The 19,709-nt window shown below is 37.5% G+C and overlaps 1 protein-coding gene across 2 annotated transcripts in view; it reads left to right on the forward strand.

The window, feature by feature from the left end:
• The first annotated feature begins 9,679 nt into the window (after window positions 1–9,679).
• The window catches only part of LOC135072122 (F-box/LRR-repeat protein 14-like), an 82,567-nt gene continuing 72,537 nt past the window's right edge, over window positions 9,680–19,709 (forward strand). Inside the window, exons 1-3 of one of the 2 annotated variants that reach the window (XR_010257356.1) lie at window positions 9,680–9,800; window positions 10,161–11,891; window positions 16,290–17,222. Coding sequence is in view for 1 of the 2 variants with exons in the window: in XM_063966078.1 (XP_063822148.1) it covers window positions 9,783–9,800; window positions 10,161–11,891; window positions 16,290–16,544 (2,004 nt within the window). In the remaining variant the exon portion in view is untranslated. Of the gene's footprint in view, window positions 9,801–10,160; window positions 11,892–16,289; window positions 19,073–19,709 lie in introns of those variants that run through there. The other variant, XM_063966078.1, reaches the window with a different exon arrangement.

Consider the following 19,709-nt stretch of genomic DNA (forward strand, 5'->3'; position numbering starts at 1 on the left):
GCTCGTAACAGAACAGAATGCACGTAAAATTTACGCAGCTCCGAGACTTTTTAAACTCCGAAAACAAGAGACACTCGCAGTTTGTCATCGGCTCGCGTCATTCCCATTTTGTGCGATTTGGTAAGTTTTATATATCGATATTTTTCTAATAATTAGCACTTTGTATCATGTGATTACAATAAAAAAATGGCGATATTGAGGTGTCCAATAGTGGTGACAATTATTTTTATATAATTTTAAAATCGTTTTCGTCATTACCATTAACATCATTACCATATCATTTAGGCTTATGGTGATGACACTTTGTATATGGTAATGATGACTATGAATGGTTTCCTAAAAGAACAATGGGACAAAACGTCCCCAGAACTGTAGCAATTTAATACCTACCTTATAATATGATAGTACATGATAATACTATAATTTTATTATAATATGACAGCTCAAGTGTGACATGCATGTCTCAGAAAAAAGTTATATCTAAAATAAGAATCCATAAGCAACCCTGAAAAAATACATACAAAATCACTTTTGACCGACTTCAATGGGTATCACGACAGCTTGACCCCGGGACAATTCGACTCCTGTGACAACTCGACCCCTGCGACAACTCAAACCCTGCGACAACTTGATTTTTTTCAACACTCAACACTTTTGACTTACTTCAAATGGTTTCACGACTGCTGGACCATACGACAGCTGAACCCTACGACCACTCGAACCCTCCGACAACTTGACCCCTGCGACAACTCGATTAAATTACTTTTGACCTACTTCAAACGGTATCACGACTGCTTGAGCGTTAAGAAAACTCGACCTGGACACCTCGATCCTTGCGACAAGTCGATCTCTATTACAACTCGACCCCTGTGACAAGTCGAACACTGCGACACGTCAACCCCTGCGACTACTCTGAGCATTTATTCTAGATTCTGTTCAGGCATTGATTGATGGAGCTAAATGGTTTACAATAAGTATCATAGTTGTCATCGGGGTCGAACTGTCGTAGGTTCCCTACGACAGTTCGACAACTGGACCCCTGTGACAACTCGACCCCTGCGATAACAAGATTAAATTAATTTTAACCTACTTTAAACGAAGCTCGACCCTACAAAAACTTGACCCGGACAACTCGACCCCTACGACAAGTCCAAAATATTCAACTATGATACTTATTGTAAACCATTTAGCTCCATCAATCAATGCCTGAACTGTATCTACAATAAATGCTCAGAGTAGTCGCAGGGGTTGACGTGTCACAGTGTTCGACTTGTCACAGGGTCACAAGTACAAGTTGTCGGAGGGTTCGAGTGGTCGTAGGGTTAAGCAGTCGTAGGGTCCAGCCACTAGCGGCGTAAGGGGGGGGCGGTCCGCCCCGGGTGCCACTCATCAGGGGGTGACAAAAGTCACGCAGCTTAGTACTCACTGGCGCTAGTATAACGAGGATATGCCATGATTGGGGGGGGGGGGGGGTGTTGCGATTAGTATCATATAGCTCATTCGAACTAACACCTTTCATTCATTCAATCGGTAACCCAAAAGAGGGGGTGCACCAGACCATTTTGGGGTGTCTTACCTCCCCACTATATGTATACCCAACTTACTTACATTAAGGACTTATGACGGGGGATGCTGTGCTGTGCTATGCCCCGGGTGCCAACCCATGCTACGCAGCCACTGTCCAGCAGTCGTGAAACCATTATTTTGAAGTAAGTTAAAAGTGTTGAGTGTTGAAAAAAATCAAGTTGTCGCAGGGTTTGAGTTGTAGCAGGGGTCGAGTTGTCACAGGGGTCGAATTGTCCCGGGGTCAAGCTGTCGTGCCCTTTGAAGTTGGTCAAAAGTGATTTTGTATGTATTTTTTCAGGGTTGCTTATGAATTTTTATTTTTGATATAACTTTTCTGAGACATGTCACACTTGAGCTGTCATATTATAATAAAATTATAGTATTCAATTCAATTTATTCATTTAAAGATAACAATGATCCACATGGTTAGTAAATGGGTGCCTTATACAACTATGTTAGTAATTTACTTATTATAACATACCACTAATTATCCAACCCGTTCGGTAAGAAGTAGCCGAAGGAAATGTCGGATAATAGGAGAGTCGTACCTCTCCGCCACGGTCTTCAGGATACTGTTGGGGCTCGCCCGTATCCTACTGAGCAACGAGGCAGTCTTCTTGCATAGGACAGCAAAGAAGCCGTCAGTATGCGACTGAGCAAACATTTCCGAAGCACTGCAGAAGCGAGGCAAGCCCAACAGCACCCTGAAACCGTTGTTATATTGGACCCGAAGGACGCCAAGCGATTTCTGCGAGTACGTGGTCCATAGGTTTCCCGTGTATAGACTCTGACAGTATGCTTTAAACAGAGTGATCTTGACATGGTCATTACATCGGGCAAACCTGCGAGCCAACATATTACACCTTACTGCCAGCGCCCTTCGTTCCCTCTCGATATCAACATGATCTTTAAGGTCATCAGTAACGTAGTGTCCGAGATATTTAAATTTAGTGACTCTGTTTAACTTTACCCCATTCAGCAAGAGGTCGGGTACCACGTTTGGACATTTACTGGCGGCCTTAAATACCATGTATTCGCTCTTCTTCACATTATACAAATAAGCCATGGCATTTAGCATACGCTTCACACACACCCACCATCTTTCTGAGAGCCCCCATTGTTGGCGCCAGCAGTACCATATCATCAGCGTAGCTTATGTTGTTGATACAAACACCATCTACCCAGCATCCGATACGCATACTGCTAAGGGCAACAATGAGGTCATTTACGTATAGGTTGAAAAGCCTGGGAGACGTCAGCCCACCCTGTCTCACCCCGCACTGCAACCCATACTCCTCAGAATAAACGTTAGCCCATCTTACGCTGTTAATCTGGTTAGCATACTAATAATGGAATATTTGTGATACTTCTGACGGGACGCCCTGCCTCCTCATCTTATCCCAAAGGATGTCATAAGACACAAGATCGAACGCCTTGGAGAGGTCGAGGAAGCATGCGTAAATGGAAGTCCCCTGATCCGTGTAGTACCTGACAGTGTGCTTAAGACTAAGGATGGCGCTCTCGGTCGACAGTCCAGGCTTAAACCCGAATTGAGCATTATGTGATTTTAAATATTTATCTAATAGAGAGTCAAGCACACTGTCAAGGACCTTTGCCGTGATTGTAGCTAGAGAGATCGGTCGGGTATTAGCATGGTCTATCATACAAGGTAGGTATTAAAGTGCTACAGTTCTGGGGACGTTTTGTCCCATTGTTCTTTAAGCTTTGTTTTTAAAGGTTTTTTATTAGTTTACGAAAAGACGTTTTTTTATTCATTTCTTGTATGTTGACTATTGTGTAAGTCTAAGTAAGAGTACCTAGGCATATTTTTCAATCAAAATCCTCATTGGTGTAAATATAAATTTTTTCTGATTCTGAATAATATTAGGAACGTAAAAAAAATTTAACTAATGTCCGTATTGTTCCAAATTCAATAAATTCATTAAAATATTGAATACATTTATTTTTATTTCCAACCCATTCTTTAATAGGTACGTGCTTAGCTAGGAAAATAACATAGATAAAATTGGTGTTTAGCTAAACAATTATATTTAAATTTTAGTTTTTAAGTAATTTTAATTTAATGTATTACTATAAAATATATTTCGTCATCACCATTAACATAAGATCATTACCATTTTAATAAAATCATTACCATTAGGAAAACGTCATTACCATTTTGTGAAAAAATATTTGGACGCTTGTTACTGGGTAGATCCGCCGATTTTATTCCGCGGGATTTATTTTACGTTTTTTGAAAAACTTAACAGGGATGCGTGCAAACTAGCTTAAACTGAAAGGTTAAGCAATAAGCTTTTTAGATCAGTGTGAGGCCCTTAGATTCAATCGTGATTTTAGAAGTAACAAGCGTCCAAATATTTTTTCACAAAATGGTAATGACGTTTTCCTAATGGTAATGATTTTATTAAAATGGTAATGATCTTATGTTAATGGTGATGACGAAATATATTTTATAGTAATACATTAAATTAAAATTACTTAAAAACTAAAATTTAAATATAATTGTTTAGCTAAACACCAATTTTATCTATGTTATTTTCCTAGCTAAGCACGTGCCTATTAAAGAATGGGTTGGAAATAAAAATAAATGTATTCAATATTTTAATGAATTTATTGAATTTGGAACAATACGGACATTAGTTAAATTTTTTTTACGTTCCTAATATTATTCAGAATCAGAAAAAATATATATTTACACCAATGAGGATTTTGATTGAAAAATATGCCTAGGTACTCTTACTTAGACTTACACAATAGTCAACATACAAGAAATGAATAAAAAAACGTCTTTTCGTAAACTAATAAAAAACCTTCTCATTTAAAAACAAAGCTTAAAGAACAATGGGACAAAACGTCCCCAGAACTGTAGCACTTTAATACCTACCTTGTATGATAGACCATGCTAATACCCGACCGATCTCTCTAGCTACAATCACGGCAAAGGTCCTTGACAGTGTGCTTGACTCTCTACTAGATAAATATTTAAAATCACATAATGCTCAATTCGGGTTTAAGCCTGGACTGTCGACCGAGAGCGCCATCCTTAGTCTTAAGCACACTGTCAGGTACTACACGGATCAGGGGACTTCCATTTACGCATGCTTCCTCGACCTCTCCAAGGCGTTCGATCTTGTGTCTTATGACATCCCTTGGGATAAGATGAGGAGGCAGGGCGTCCCGTCAGAAGTATCACAAATATTCCATTATTAGTATGCTAACCAGATTAACAGCGTAAGATGGGCTAACGTTTTTTCTGAGGAGTATGGGTTGCAGTGCGGGGTGAGACAGGGTGGGCTGACGTCTCCCAGGCTTTTCAACCTATACGTAAATGACCTCATTGTTGCCCTTAGCAGTATGCGTATCGGATGCTGGGTAGATGGTGTTTGTATCAACAACATAAGCTACGCTGATGATATGGTACTGCTGGCGCCAACAATGGGGGCTCTCAGAAAGATGGTGGGTGTGTGTGAAGCGTATGCTAAATGCCATGGCTTATTTGTATAATGTGAAGAAGAGCGAATACATGGTATTTAAGGCCGCCAGTAAATGTCCAAACGTGGTACCCGACCTCTTGCTGAATGGGGTAAAGTTAAACAGAGTCACTAAATTTAAATATCTCGGACACTACGTTACTGATGACCTTAAAGATCATGTTGATATCGAGAGGGAACGAAGGGCGCTGGCAGTAAGGTGTAATATGTTGGCTCGCAGGTTTGCCCGATGTAATGACCATGTCAAGATCACTCTGTTTAAAGCATACTGTCAAGAGTCTATACACGGGAAACCTATGGACCACGTACTCGCAGAAATCGCTTGGCGTCCTTCGGGTCCAATATAACAACGGTTTCAGGGTGCTGTTGGGCTTGCCTCGCTTCTGCAGTGCTTCGGAAATGTTTGCTCAGTCGCATACTGACGGCTTCTTTGCTGTCCTATGCAAGAAGACTGCCTCGTTGCTCAGTAGGATACGGGCGAGCCCCAACAGTATCCTGAAGACCGTGGCGGAGAGGTACGACTCTCCTATTATCCGACATTTCCTTCGGCTACTTCTTACCGAACGGGTTGGATAATTAGTGGTATGTTATAATAAGTAAATTACTAACATAGTTGTATAACCCTTCATTTGGCAAGATACAAATTGTTTGATTTTTTCAATAAAATCTATTTAGACCTAATTGTTACTATCAAATAAAGTTAAGAAAAATAGTAAAAAAAATATTTGGTTGGTATTTTCGCGAAAAACGATTGTTGCTTATTTACCACATTGCCAAATAGGGGTACTTAAATAAAACATTGAGATATATTATAGAATTAAGTTTTTTATATGAAAATCTTAAAAAAATCAATCGTATTTCACATTTTATGCATTAAACTTTTTTTTGGCCATTTTCGCAAAGTCGACAATGACCTTTTTCTCCAACATTTGATAGATGACGTATGTCATCATACTTCACGATCAATATGCCGAGCCAAGGTTGGCTTTTTATTTTCTCTTTAGCTTCTGAAACTGGTATGTTACCGTTATCTGCTATAGTTGTTGACTTCAACGCAAGAAAAATGTGTTTATCATTTAAATCAGTTCAGCGGTATAAGTGTGAAGACAAACATCACAGAGACAGACAGCAAATTCTTCCTCTCTCCTAAAGTGCTGTGCCCGACAGGGTCCATAATTGCATCAAAAGTAATTACTATACCATCTCTATAACATTATTCATGTAATACATGATTGATTTATTGTGTATTGACACTCTTTTGTATTAACAAAAAACTAAACCTATTTTGTTAGATGTTTGGCACTGTTGCTTCTAGGCAACATCGAGGTTCGGAAGCATGTATTGTATTAGTAAACACAGTTTCTACGCCCAATATTGCTTTATATGATTAGTTTGATTTATTGTGAATTAAATTTAGACAAAACAAACACAATTAGAGATGATAAAATAGTACAAAATCATAAAACTTCCGTCTTTGTTATTCTCATTGCGCGTCATCTTGGCGTCTGACAGAAATATGGATATGAAATCACTCAAAACTCAGTCGACGACCGATTTACTAGTGTTTTGCTGAACTAAGCTTTGTAACAAAATCGAATGATTTGCACAAAACTTATTATTTGGTGCTGTAGAAATATTCAAAGTGGCTGTTGCTTAAAAGCATCACTGCCAAATGAAGGGATAAGGCACCCATTTACTAACCATGTGGATCATTGTTATCTTTAAATGAATAAATTGAATTGAATACTATAATTTTATTATATGACAGCTCAAGTGTGACATGTCTCAGAAAAGTTATATCAAAAATAAAAATTCATAAGCAACCCTGAAAAAATACATACAAAATCACTTTTGACCAACTTCAAAGGGCACGACAGCTTGACCCCGGGACAATTCGACCCCTGTGACAACTCGACCCCTGCTACAACTCAAACCCTGCGACAACTTGATTTTTTTCAACACTCAACACTTTTAACTTACTTCAAAATAATGGTTTCACGACTGCTGGACAGTGGCGGCGTAGCATGGGTTGGCACCCGGGGCATAGCACAGCACAGCATCCCCCGTCATAAGTCCTTAATGTAAATAAGTTGGGTATACATATAGTGGGGAGGTAAGACACCCCAAAATGGTCTGGTGCACCCCCTCTTTTGGGTTACCGATTGAATGAATGAAAGGTGTTAGTTCGAATGAGCTATATGATACTAATCGCAACACCCCCCCCCCCCCCCCCAATCATGGCATATCCTCGTTATACTAGCGCCAGTGAGTACTAATCTGCGTGACTTTTGTCACCCCCTGATGAGTGGCACCCGGGGCGGACCGCCCCCCCCCTTACGCCGCTAGTGGCTGGACCCTACGACTGCTTAACCCTACGACCACTCGAACCCTCCGACAACTTGTACTTGTGACCCTGTGACAAGTCGAACACTGTGACACGTCAACCCCTGCGACTACTCTGAGCATTTATTGTAGATACAGTTCAGGCATTGATTGATGGAGCTAAATGGTTTACAATAAGTATCATAGTTGAATATTTTGGACTTGTCGTAGGGGTCAAGTTTTTGTAGGGTCGAGCTTCGTTTAAAGTAGGTAGGTTAAAATTAATTTAATCTTGTTATCGCAGGGGTCGAGTTGTCACAGGGGTCCAGTTGTCGAACTGTCGTAGGGAACCTACGACAGTTCGACCCCGATGACAACTATGATACTTATTGTAAACCATTTAGCTCCATCAATCAATGCCTGAACAGAATCTAGAATAAATGCTCAGAGTAGTCGCAGGGGTTGACGTGTCGCAGTGTTCGACTTGTCACAGGGGTCGAGTTGTAATAGAGATCGACTTGTCGCAAGGATCGAGGTGTCCAGGTCGAGTTTTCTTAACGCTCAAGCAGTCGTGATACCGTTTGAAGTAGGTCAAAAGTAATTTAATCGAGTTGTCGCAGGGGTCAAGTTGTCGGAGGGTTCGAGTGGTCGTAGGGTTCAGCTGTCGTATGGTCCAGCAGTCGTGAAACCATTTGAAGTAAGTCAAAAGTGTTGAGTGTTGAAAAAAATCAAGTTGTCGCAGGGTTTGAGTTGTCGCAGGGGTCGAGTTGTCACAGGAGTCGAATTGTCCCGGGGTCAAGCTGTCGTGATACCCATTGAAGTCGGTCAAAAGTGATTTTGTATGTATTTTTTCAGGGTTGCTTATGGATTCTTATTTTAGATATAACTTTTTTCTGAGACATGCATGTCACACTTGAGCTGTCATATTATAATAAAATTATAGTATTATCATGTACTATCATATTATAAGGTAGGTATTAAAGTGCTACAGTTCTGGGGACGTTTTGTCCCATTGTTCTTTTAGGAAACCATTCATAGTCATCATTACCATATACAAAGTGTCATCACCATAAGCCTAAATGATATGGTAATGATGTTAATGGTAATGACGAAAACGATTTTAAAATTATATAAAAATAATTGTCACCACTATTGGGACACCTCAATATCGCCATTTTTTTATTGTAATCACATGCTACAAAGTGCTAATTATTAGAAAAATATCGATATATAAAACTTACCAAATCGCACAAAATGGGAATGACGCGAGCCGATGACAAACTGCGAGTGTCTCTCGTTTTCGGAGTTTAAAAAGTCTCGGAGCTGCGTAAATTTTACGTGCATTCTGTTCTGTTACGAGCAACGAATTGAAGAGTGGGACGCGCGGACACAAGCGGGGATAAGTCGCGTCGCGGCCACATTAAAGAACCTTTGATGCTGCCGCGATGGCTATGACGATTTCTCGTGACAATATTTCAATTCATGATTCCATTTTATTGGCTAATACGATTTCAATATAATTTTGTTATTTTGTCACGGTAAATATGTACATTTTAAATTTATAATCAAAATCTGGTCTGTGTATAGGTAAAGTAAAAAAAATTAAAAGACAACGGCAAAGGTCAGTATTTTTACTGTGATGGTAATGACGTTTAGTGCGTGTTTTCTTGATTATCGAAATAACTTGAAGTATTTAATCAATATGGATCATGGCGCCTTATGTGGAAACTTGTATGAATCGTTATTCAGAAGTTTAATTTACCAGAACTACAACAGTTATTTTTTTATCGATCGGAACATAAGTTTTTTACTGTTTCGCGGATTTACCCTACTTCTAAAATCACGATTGAATCTAAGGGCCTCACACTGATCTAAAAAGCTTATTGCTTAACCTTTCAGTTTAAGCTAGTTTGCACGCATCCCTGTTAAGTTTTTCAAAAAACGTAAAATAAATCCCGCGGAATAAAATCGGCGGATCTACCCAGAAACATATCATCAAGGAGTGCGATTGGCCGAAAATAGAATTTGTAAGAAATGCAAAATGGCGATCGCTATAGCAACTGCCGAAAACTAGCCTGTATACGACACGAGGACACGTTTGCTAACTTTAATAGTGACTTTTTTCATACATTTATTAGCAGTAATAACACTTACATTAGCGATCGCCATTTTTCTTTAAAGCGCTAATAATTCTATTTTCGGCCATACCTTCCTTTTAAATCTGTCAATCTGTCATTGTCATTGTCACCTGTGTAAATGTGTCAAAAAAAATCATCTGCTGCGAGCTGCGACTGCACGGAAGTGAATTCGCAAATCAATAATGCTATTATAAGTACCAAATTCTTGTGTTTCATCGACTCTTACAAAGCAGAATAGATCAACATGGATCTCCCATATGAGGTACGTATCAAGTAATATCTAAACTTTGAATACAAATAGTTTGTAAAACTATTAATCCAGTTTTCCTTGTTCGTATTTTACACCATAATTTTTCACGTGATTTTAGAAGTTTAGCCAACTGTCTTTGTATTCATTAATATGTACTAGACCTAGCATATACTTAGATAGGCTTCGTAACCGTAAATCGAACTTAATTTTACTGTATTTCTTTAAAAAATAAGATGTATAAAGAAACAGTGTACTTAAAGTATTGTATCTTTAAATAGCAGTTTAATTTTATTTAATCAGTATAGGTGCTTACCAATTATATGAAATTGAAATGTACCTTTTCTTAGTAAATAATTAAGCTATATCTTCCAGGTGTTGGTTTACTTATTTAAGTATTTACCAAGAGCAGATAGAAAAGCGGCAAGTGAAACATGTCGCGCCTGGTATATAGCTGCCAATGACAATTACTTTTTGAAGAGTAAATTAGTAACATTCCACAGAGGGGCATTTAATGATGAAGACCTATCAAAACTAAGTACATATGAAAATTCCTCAGTAATTTACCGCAATTATATGTTCTGCGATGTAGAAATATCAAGCAGACTCAATGGATTTTGGAACAAAATGGGAGAATTTATAAATTCATTGGAATTTGTGAAGGTTGATGTATGTGAAAAGGAATTTCTGTACATACTCCAAAAATGCCCAAACTTGGAAACACTTAATATTCATAGCTGCAAAGAAATCTTCATGTCTGGTCGCTTACTAGAGGGTAAAACTGAAGTAGTGAAAAACCTTGATTATTTAAAATCCTTGAGCTTGACTAATAATAAGTATTTAACGGATGCCTTGTTAAACAGATTTGTAGTATCAGCACCATTATTGGAATTCTTGGATTTATCAGATTGTTCTTTGCAGTTCCACGCTGGGCTTATTAAAAGGTTTTATCCAATTGGCTCCAATGTCTTTGAAAATCCCTCTGAAAGTGTATTAACATTTTATTTCATAATGCAGTTCTTTATATCTCGAGCCAAAGTACTTAAACAATTAATACTTTCAAACACTCTTATAGATGGTGTCGCTCTAAAATCCATAGCAGAGATTGAACACTTGAAACTAGAGACCTTAATTGTACATTCCTGTGACCAGCTAACTAACAATGGCATCTTGGCATTGACAACACACCAAACCAGTTTAGTATCTCTTGATCTTGGGCTGTGCAGTAGAGTCACTGATCAATCTCTTGTTTATATATGCCAAAACCTCAAGAATTTGGAATGCCTTGACATTCAAAGGTGCCGTGCTGTTACCGATTTAGGTGCCATTGAACTGAGGAAACTGAAAAAATTGAATTCTTTAAACATAGCTCAATGTGACCTAATTACTAAAGTTGGCTTTGAAAAAGGGATATGTCATGAAGTAAATAATGAGCTTCAAGATTTGAATATTAGCGCACTTAATTTGGATCAAGAAACACTTATAATGATATCCGAAAAACTACCAAAATTAAAATTTCTGGACATAAGTTTCTGCCTCAATGGTGTTACAGATAAGTCTATTCAAGTTATATTAAAGAACCAAATACGTTTGAAAACTTTGAAAATGAGTTACTGTGACAAAGTCACAGATGCAGGCTTAACAGGTATGGGGAAAATGGAGGAAATCAATGACAATGTCCCAATAATGGCGCAATATTATGAATGTAGTAGTCATCATCATAAAATTCACTTAGGATCCAGAGCTGAGGAGGAGATTCTTAGAGATGCACAAAAAAAACGTGAGGTAATGCTTATGTGCGAGAAACTTACACTAGATTCCTCTACTGGATACTCATTGGCGCGCCTGAAATGCCTACAACACCTGGATATAAGTGGATGTAATAGAATCACAGATGTCAGTTTAACTTACACATTTAACTTCAAAGAACTGATTGTTCTTAGCTTGAGCAGGTGTCAACAAATATCACACGAGGGTATGGCACATCTAGTCAAAAATTGCCCAAGCATAGAATTATTCAATTTAATGGATTGCTACAATTTGAAAGATGAAGCTGTTGTGGAAATAGCAAAAGGTTTACATAGATTGGAGAACCTCGTACTAAAGGTATGTAATAAAAATCACTCTTATATTATAAAGGCGAAAGTTTGTGGGTGTGTTTGTTACTTCTTCGCGTCTAAACGGCTAGAGCGATTTGAATAAAGTTTGTTAATAAAGAGTAACATTAGAGGCTATACCTAATGAGGATCATTTCGATTTTTAGCTGTGAATGCAGATTTAAAGGGCTTAGAAATCCTTAATACTCGTATACACTTCCAAAAATGTTTGTTCTACGACAAAAAATGACGAAGTTATGGCCAAATTACTAAAAAAGTTACTGAAAAATATTTTATTTTTAGCCAAACTATCAGTTTTAGAGAAAAACTTGTAATGACATTTATTCATCAGAATAAAGTAAGCTATCGATAGGTAATTTTTAAAAATAGAAATTGTGAAAAATATCGCAAAAAATCCATACGCTCATACGATTCAATGGAACGCGGAGACGCGATTGGGGTCTCCGCGGTGGTATATTTGGCGATTTATTCAAATAAAGTGTTCATAAGTGTTTTGTTAGAGTCATATCTTCTTCCAAGTAAAATGTAAAAATGTATAAGTATTACATAATTTATTTACTTCTAAGTTCAATAAGGTATAGCTGAGGCAGATACACTCTGCCTAGGCTACAAGACATTGCTATGAAGATCATTTCGATGTACACGCAATACCTACCTGTTATTTAGTTTTTCTGAGTTAAACCTACGTACCTACCTATCTATTCGCCGTTCCCATGGGCGGGCCAGCTGCTCCCTCCTGGAAATCTATTTAATCTTAGCCTAGAAGCTGGGTATGACTCCCCCTTCCCCTTCCTCCCCCCAGGCCAGAAGCTAGGTAAGGCTGGCCCCTCCCCCCAGGCCAGAAGCTAGGTAAGGCTGGCCCCTCCCCCCAGGCCAGAAGCTAGGTAAGGCTTGCCCCTCCCCCCAGGCCATAAGCATAAGCTGGGTATGACTCCCCTTCGGCCAGAAGCTGGGTATGAAACCCCTCCTATGCCAGAAACTGGGTATGACTTGCCCCTCCCCCCAGGCTATAAGCTGGGTATGACTCCCTCGGCCAGCAGCAGGGTATGACTTATTCCCCCCCCCCCCCCATATTATGTATTCATATTATGTATAATTATGTTCAATACAAACAATCATAAAGTTACACTCACCCCAACCGCGTCTCCGTATTCCATCGAATCCTATGAAAATGTGGTTTTTGGACATAGCGATACTTATTTTTACAATTTCTATTTTTAAAAATTACTGGTCGATAGGTTACTTTATTTTGATGAATAAATGTTATTAAAAGTTTTTTTCTAAAACTGATAGTTTAGCTGGAAAAAAATATTTTCCATCCCAATAGTACGCCGCCGCGCCGGCTAGCGGCTGCGCTCGATTCCGATATAGTGACGTCACGCGGCCCTGCGTACGTTGACTTTTAGCGGCAAAAACGGCCTATGTTTATTACTTAATATCTTCGTAAGTAATGGTCCGATTTGGATAATTCAAAAAGATATATCTTTCTTATGTCTTAAAGATTAACGTAGATTTAGAGAATTTTCTACAACAGTAATGATCCTCATTATGACGATCTGTGACAAACTAAATTTCACGCGGGTAAAGCCGCGGGTAAAAGCTAGTACCTAAATCATATTTATATGACTTCTTGTGTGACTTAGATTGTGGTTCCATAACTAAAATAAATCAATCAGATTTTCACTATCTGCAGTTCCTAATTTTGTACCTAAAAGTCCGGTCGCCGAGCAGATAGAATTTCGTCCAATGACCCCAAGCTACCCATTCTTATTATCACTCGCGCGTAATTATATTGCTTTCGCGACTCTACGACAGGCGGCCGCAGTTAGTGTGCGTGCGCGACAGCAATACAGGGTGTTAGGTAAATGGGTATATGAGCCGAGACTAGCCCATGTTAACATACTCATATAAATACTATAGTGGTGTCAGAAAGTGGATATCGTAATATTTAATAAAAAATATTTTCCCATACAAAACTAAATAAATTATTATTATTTAAATTTTTGGACAGCCCTACGATCGCGCAACTCCCTCCTAGGTCAAACGTGGTCAAACGGTATTTCATTCACAAATTTTGACGCGAGTCGGCACCGCCCACTTTTATTATTACTTTTGAACCAATTCTTCACTTACCTCTTTTTATTGACTCTGCAAGCAATCCAAGGTATTCAGGGGGTAACACTTCACTCTAATTCACAAAACGAATCGCAACACATCTATCACATCCATCCACTCACTTAATTCACCTTCCCACGCTTTCAAGTGACCGGGTAGGTTCTTGTAGTGAAATCCTATTTTCAAGAACGGGATCTCCGGGTCTCCCTTCGGTGGTATGGTGGTGTCGATTCACCCACCCGCGAAAACATTTACAAGGCATCGTGGAACGGAAGGTCTCCCGGACATAAATCGTTCATCACACTAAAGAAGACACAAAGTCCTATTGCACCAACACCACTCAACACACATCACCATAATTTCACTGTATTACTTAGCTATTTGAATATCTAATTATCCAGAACGTCAACAACAAAACATCGCAACGAACGCAAATTATTTACTGACAAAATAATGTAAACAAATAAACATGGCCGCATGGCGCGGTGCAACTAGTGCGGGGTCATTATTTTTTCCATAAAATCGGTAATCGATATTGATATTACAAAAAATCGATTAAAATATCAAATTGTTTGAAAACCATCTGAGTAATCAATAGGAATGTCTTAAAATCAATTATCGATTAATTGATAGATCCTACCTACCTGAAATCGCTCATACTATCGATGGGTCTAAATTAGTTTAACGATACCATTGCATTGATAGAAGACATTGAAAAAAAAAACAACACAGTTTTATTTGGTAAATTATGAAAACCGTAATCTGCCATGCTTTTGGAAATGTTTTAGCTAAATTTAAATTTGCGATAAACGCTGTTATTTTTCTTAGAAAATATGATATTTTATTAACGATAGTATGAGTGATTGGGTGGCCTTTCGATAGGCTATTGATAGACAATCGGCAAGACTACTGTACTGACCAACTGGATTGTAATTACGGCACTGTAATTACGACACTTTGACCCCAGACTACTCGACCTTCATTAGTCAATCATGAAATGAAAACTTAACCCCAACCACATGTCGTCTCCATTAATGGTTGGAAATGAATTAATGACACCTAAATTGATTATTTGTAGAAAAAAAATCCTTCAATGATTTATTATTGAACACGTGAAAAATCTTAATCGATTTTTTGCCTTCAATGTCACCTCCTTACACATCCCTACTCCTGCGCCGCGATGATCTTCCGACTCTTTCTTGCAAGTAAAAGCCGCCGTGCGATACGTCTTGCGTCTCACTCGCACTACACGTGCCGGTCCCGTTGTTCGTCAACAAAAGACCTCTCGTTGTCCTTCAAAGATTAAACAGTGCGTTGGACACATTTCTTTAATGCCTAAGGTTTTTTTTCAATGGTGTCTTATTTTTAGTTAAGGTATTTTTAGTACACAATATCGTGATTTACGATGATAAAATTTAGATGATTACCTACAATGTCTCATTTTCCTTAATCAAAGTTATCAAGTTTAATGATTCGTTCCTTCATTCATTTCAGCCGAATGACGTCCACGTCCTGATTATTCAGTTTATTTAAATAAGTAAGTTACAGTCAATGAAGTAAAATTAATTCTTGACCACTTTGTTTACTTTTACTTATCCAAAATGCAAATCGAATCAAATAAGGTAAGGGAGTATTTGACTTGTGCTAAATCTTTTTAGATGGACTGATTTTCCTGGGGGATTGCTTAAGGTTTTTGCCTCTCAGAGACAAATTTTTAGGCAGAAAATTATAATGAATTCTGTTATTTGTTTTATCTACGCTAGTTTGTCGTACTATTAATTTTCAGGGGTGTCACGACGCAATTTGGCGACAAAAACTGAATCAGCTGATTACTCAATAATGGTACCTTTCCCAGACTTTCTGACACCACTATAGAATTTATATGAGTATGTTAACATGGGCTGGTCTCGGCTCATATACCCATTTACCTAACACCCTGTATAATTACGCGTGAGTGACAAGGATATCTAAGCTTGGGGTCATTGGACGAAATTCTATCTGCTCGGCGACCGGACTAATATCTCGAAATAATTCACACATGTGGTGTGAAGCTAAAGGTTCACTTCGGGATAACAATTCTAAGTAGGATCTTTGAAACAAAAACAAAGTAACACAATTTTTAAAAAATGTCCCAAGTTTTTAAACCTTGAAATAATGATAATTTCATCAAACTCGATTCAGCAGAGAACAGCCTAAAAATAAAGACGTCGTCGTACTCGTACCTACTTAATATTAATTTCGCAACACTTACCTACTTAATTTTTTATTTTAGGGCTGCAATCAACTGACGGACAAATCAGTGGAAGCTTTATATGCTCACTGTAAGAAGTTGCAGTTTCTGGATGTTCAAGGATGTCGCTACATAACACCGGAAGTGGCGTTCACGCTTGGCAACTTGCGAACATTTCACACTCTTATAATATCAAAACCGAGATGTCCCTTGCCAGAAGAACCGAAGACCAACCCGCCACCACCAGCTCCATCATTTTTCCCGTCTTTGCTGAGGAAATTACGTTTAGTACACTAAATTCTTAATTGTAGCATTACAAGCACACATACATCGAGGCGTAAGACAAGTATATTTAGAAAAATATTTGTTTCTTTTTAACATTTTTATACATACTTATGTTTTAGTGACCGTGTCTCGACTCAGCAGTAGGTACCTACTTACTGCCTACTGGCATTTATGTTAATTATTAGAAAATGTATGATTTTTACAAAATCACTCGCTATACGTAAATTATGTAAATCATCCCTGTTTTGGGATTTTAAGTAGGTATATTACTGACGCAGCTGCGCAGTAAGTAAATGACATGATAAGATTATGTGAAAGCGACTTGATCAATCTGTTTATTGATGTTTAGATACATTCGTTTCAGCCAAATGACGTCCACTGCTGGACAAAGGCCTCCCCCAAGGCTTTCCACAATGAACGGTCCTGCGCTGCCCGCATCCAGGCTCTTCCCGCGACCTTTACCAGATCGTCGGTCCACCTAGTAGGAGTACATATTGTAGCTAATCTAAAATACTGGTAATGTCACCCTAAAAAAAAGTCTATTGATGAACGAGGTTGCTGCTGTTTGTCCAGCGCATTAGCAAAGTGAGGTACCCCAATGAGATGTGGACGGAGTCTGCAGCCCTAGGGAAGGAAAGTTGATGAATGTAGATTTTGTAACAGGAAAACCCACTTGGGTTAGATAGGTAGGTACATGGCCAGGAATGGCGATATTATTGGAGAGCTTAAAAAATATATTAACTGTAAATGTCTATTAATCTGTAAATGAGTGTAAGTATTAAACTGTAGGTAAATGTATAAAAAGAGGCGAAATGTATTTGTTCCATCTGAAAGAAATGAAGATAAGATAATGGCAACTGCCATGAACTATAATGCATATTCAAATGTGAACATTTACAATACTTCAGCTCTCGATTTCAACAAAGTCCAATGTCCGAGTGAAACGAAGCTGGAGACTGTAAATGTGACGTCACAGTACATTGAAATGTTCAGGGTCAGGCGCCTACTAAACAACATACAATTAAAATGGCTCGAAGTTTTTACGAAGACTAATGTATTTTATGTAAATTAAGTAGTAACATAAAAATGAGAAATATACAAAAACAATGTAAACAATTTTATCGTTATCATTCCGTTATCACTTAAATTATTTTAGATTTTGTATGACCTACGTAATGGACAAGTTGGATTTCTTTGTTCTTTCTTTGTTGTCACTTTCAATCTAAGCAGCCTTTTTTACTGACAATTTTAAATAAAAAGACATTAACTGTAGAGCTTTTTCGTCGATTTTTTAATAGATTCTTTATAATTTAATTTACCAGTGATATTCTTTTTTCTTAACTTATTTATTATTACTTAGTGTAGGTACTAATTTTTAAAATAGGTAATACAATTTTTTGAAATAACTGTAGGTATAACATTTTAAGTTCATTTGTTCATACATAAATACTAACGCTTTTCCATGTTGTACTAAAGCCATGTATTCATTAGGCAACATTTGTTTATAAACTGTTCATAAACAATGTTTCATAATGTTTCATCTTCTCTGTAAACAGTTTATAAACAGTCCATAAACATAGGTGATGAAACATTGTTTATGATACATGTTGCCGTGCTCCCCGCTATGAGTGGAGAGCAAGTGTGGGCGGCCAAGTTTCAGAAACCTGTATTTATGGTAAACTTGTTTCACACCTAGTCATAAACAGTTTATCAACAAATGTTGCCTAATTAGTACATGGCTTAACTCTGTGTTGTGGAAACTGTTTAATTAAAACGTGTTCAATGGGGGCGTTTAGCCGAAAATAGATTGTTAGCAAAATGGCGATCGCCATGGCAACCACCGAAAACTTTAGCATATTTTCGGCGAGGACAAGTTTGCCAGCATCAAAAGTGACGTTTTCCCATCCATACATTTTTCTTACTAACGCTAACAATGCTATTTTCGGCCAAACGCCCCCATTAAAACGTTGGAACACTGACTGACGACCACATAATTTTTGTAAATAACGGGACAAATTACTTCTCAGACTTTTTAAGAAGCAGCTGCACAAAACTTTACTTACCAACCTAGATGAATCTAGGCATAAAAAATAATATTCATTGATTACATTTTATGTAACTTAACTTTTTTTAGAAAATAATCAAAGTATAATTATTGTTGTTGTTATTGATGTTGTTGTAAATTAACCCATGAATGTTGTTGTAAAATAACACTTAGGAATGTTTCGTTTGATGGTCCTTCACACTATAATATTGGGGGGCCCAAATAAATACAAAACCACAGATTGTATTTACCTGTTAAATGACTATGATTTTATAATTCAGAGTAGAAATGAACTTCTTGTTACATAAAAAAATAATAAATTATTTATGTATCTTTGTTTATATTTACTTTAATGCAATGCTATTTTCATCAATAAGTAATAATTTATGTTTTTATCAATGTTATTTATGTTCCTTTGAGGAAATAGTTAAGTAGATACTGTGATAACATGTTTATTTTATGCTGTGAAAATCATTAAATAAATTATTGCATCATTTTTAGTGTTTTGTTGCTTTCCCCACCACTACAATAGGTATCAAATTTAAATCATCTCATCTACAGGATGTTAGGTAAATGGGTTTAGGTATAAGCCGACACTAGCCTATGTTAACATATAAATATAAATAAATGGTATGGTAAAGTCAGAAAATTGATATCATCATTTTAATTATTTTAATTTTCATACAAATCTGATTTTATAAATTTTATTTTGTATGAAAATTAAAATGATGATATCCTGATTCCTGACTTCCATATAAACCCATTTACCTAACATCCTGTATATATTTTGGTTAATAGCATAACTGGAAATAAAGGTTATAGTTCTTTTTATATGACGTACCATCGATTTGATGACAGTTTCTTCAACTTTATTTTCATGCAGGGAACCCAGAGGCGTGTTTTAGCTTCTTATGTCTTTACTAGCAGCACACTGGTAAAAAAAAACCTTGACTTGAGGTACCTACTTATCGTGGAGCTCTCGCTCGATGTTACTGAGCTGAGTTGTCACACTTCGAACGTAGACACCGTTTCAGGGAAGGGTACCTACAATTTCACCTTTTTTCGTGGTGTACATGTTCATTTTAACTTTTGAAGATTCACATGCTATGTGCCTACAATTAAAAAATTTAGGC

Source organism: Ostrinia nubilalis, chromosome 1, assembly GCF_963855985.1.
Source record: "Ostrinia nubilalis chromosome 1, ilOstNubi1.1, whole genome shotgun sequence".
NCBI lineage: Eukaryota > Metazoa > Arthropoda > Insecta > Lepidoptera > Crambidae > Ostrinia > Ostrinia nubilalis.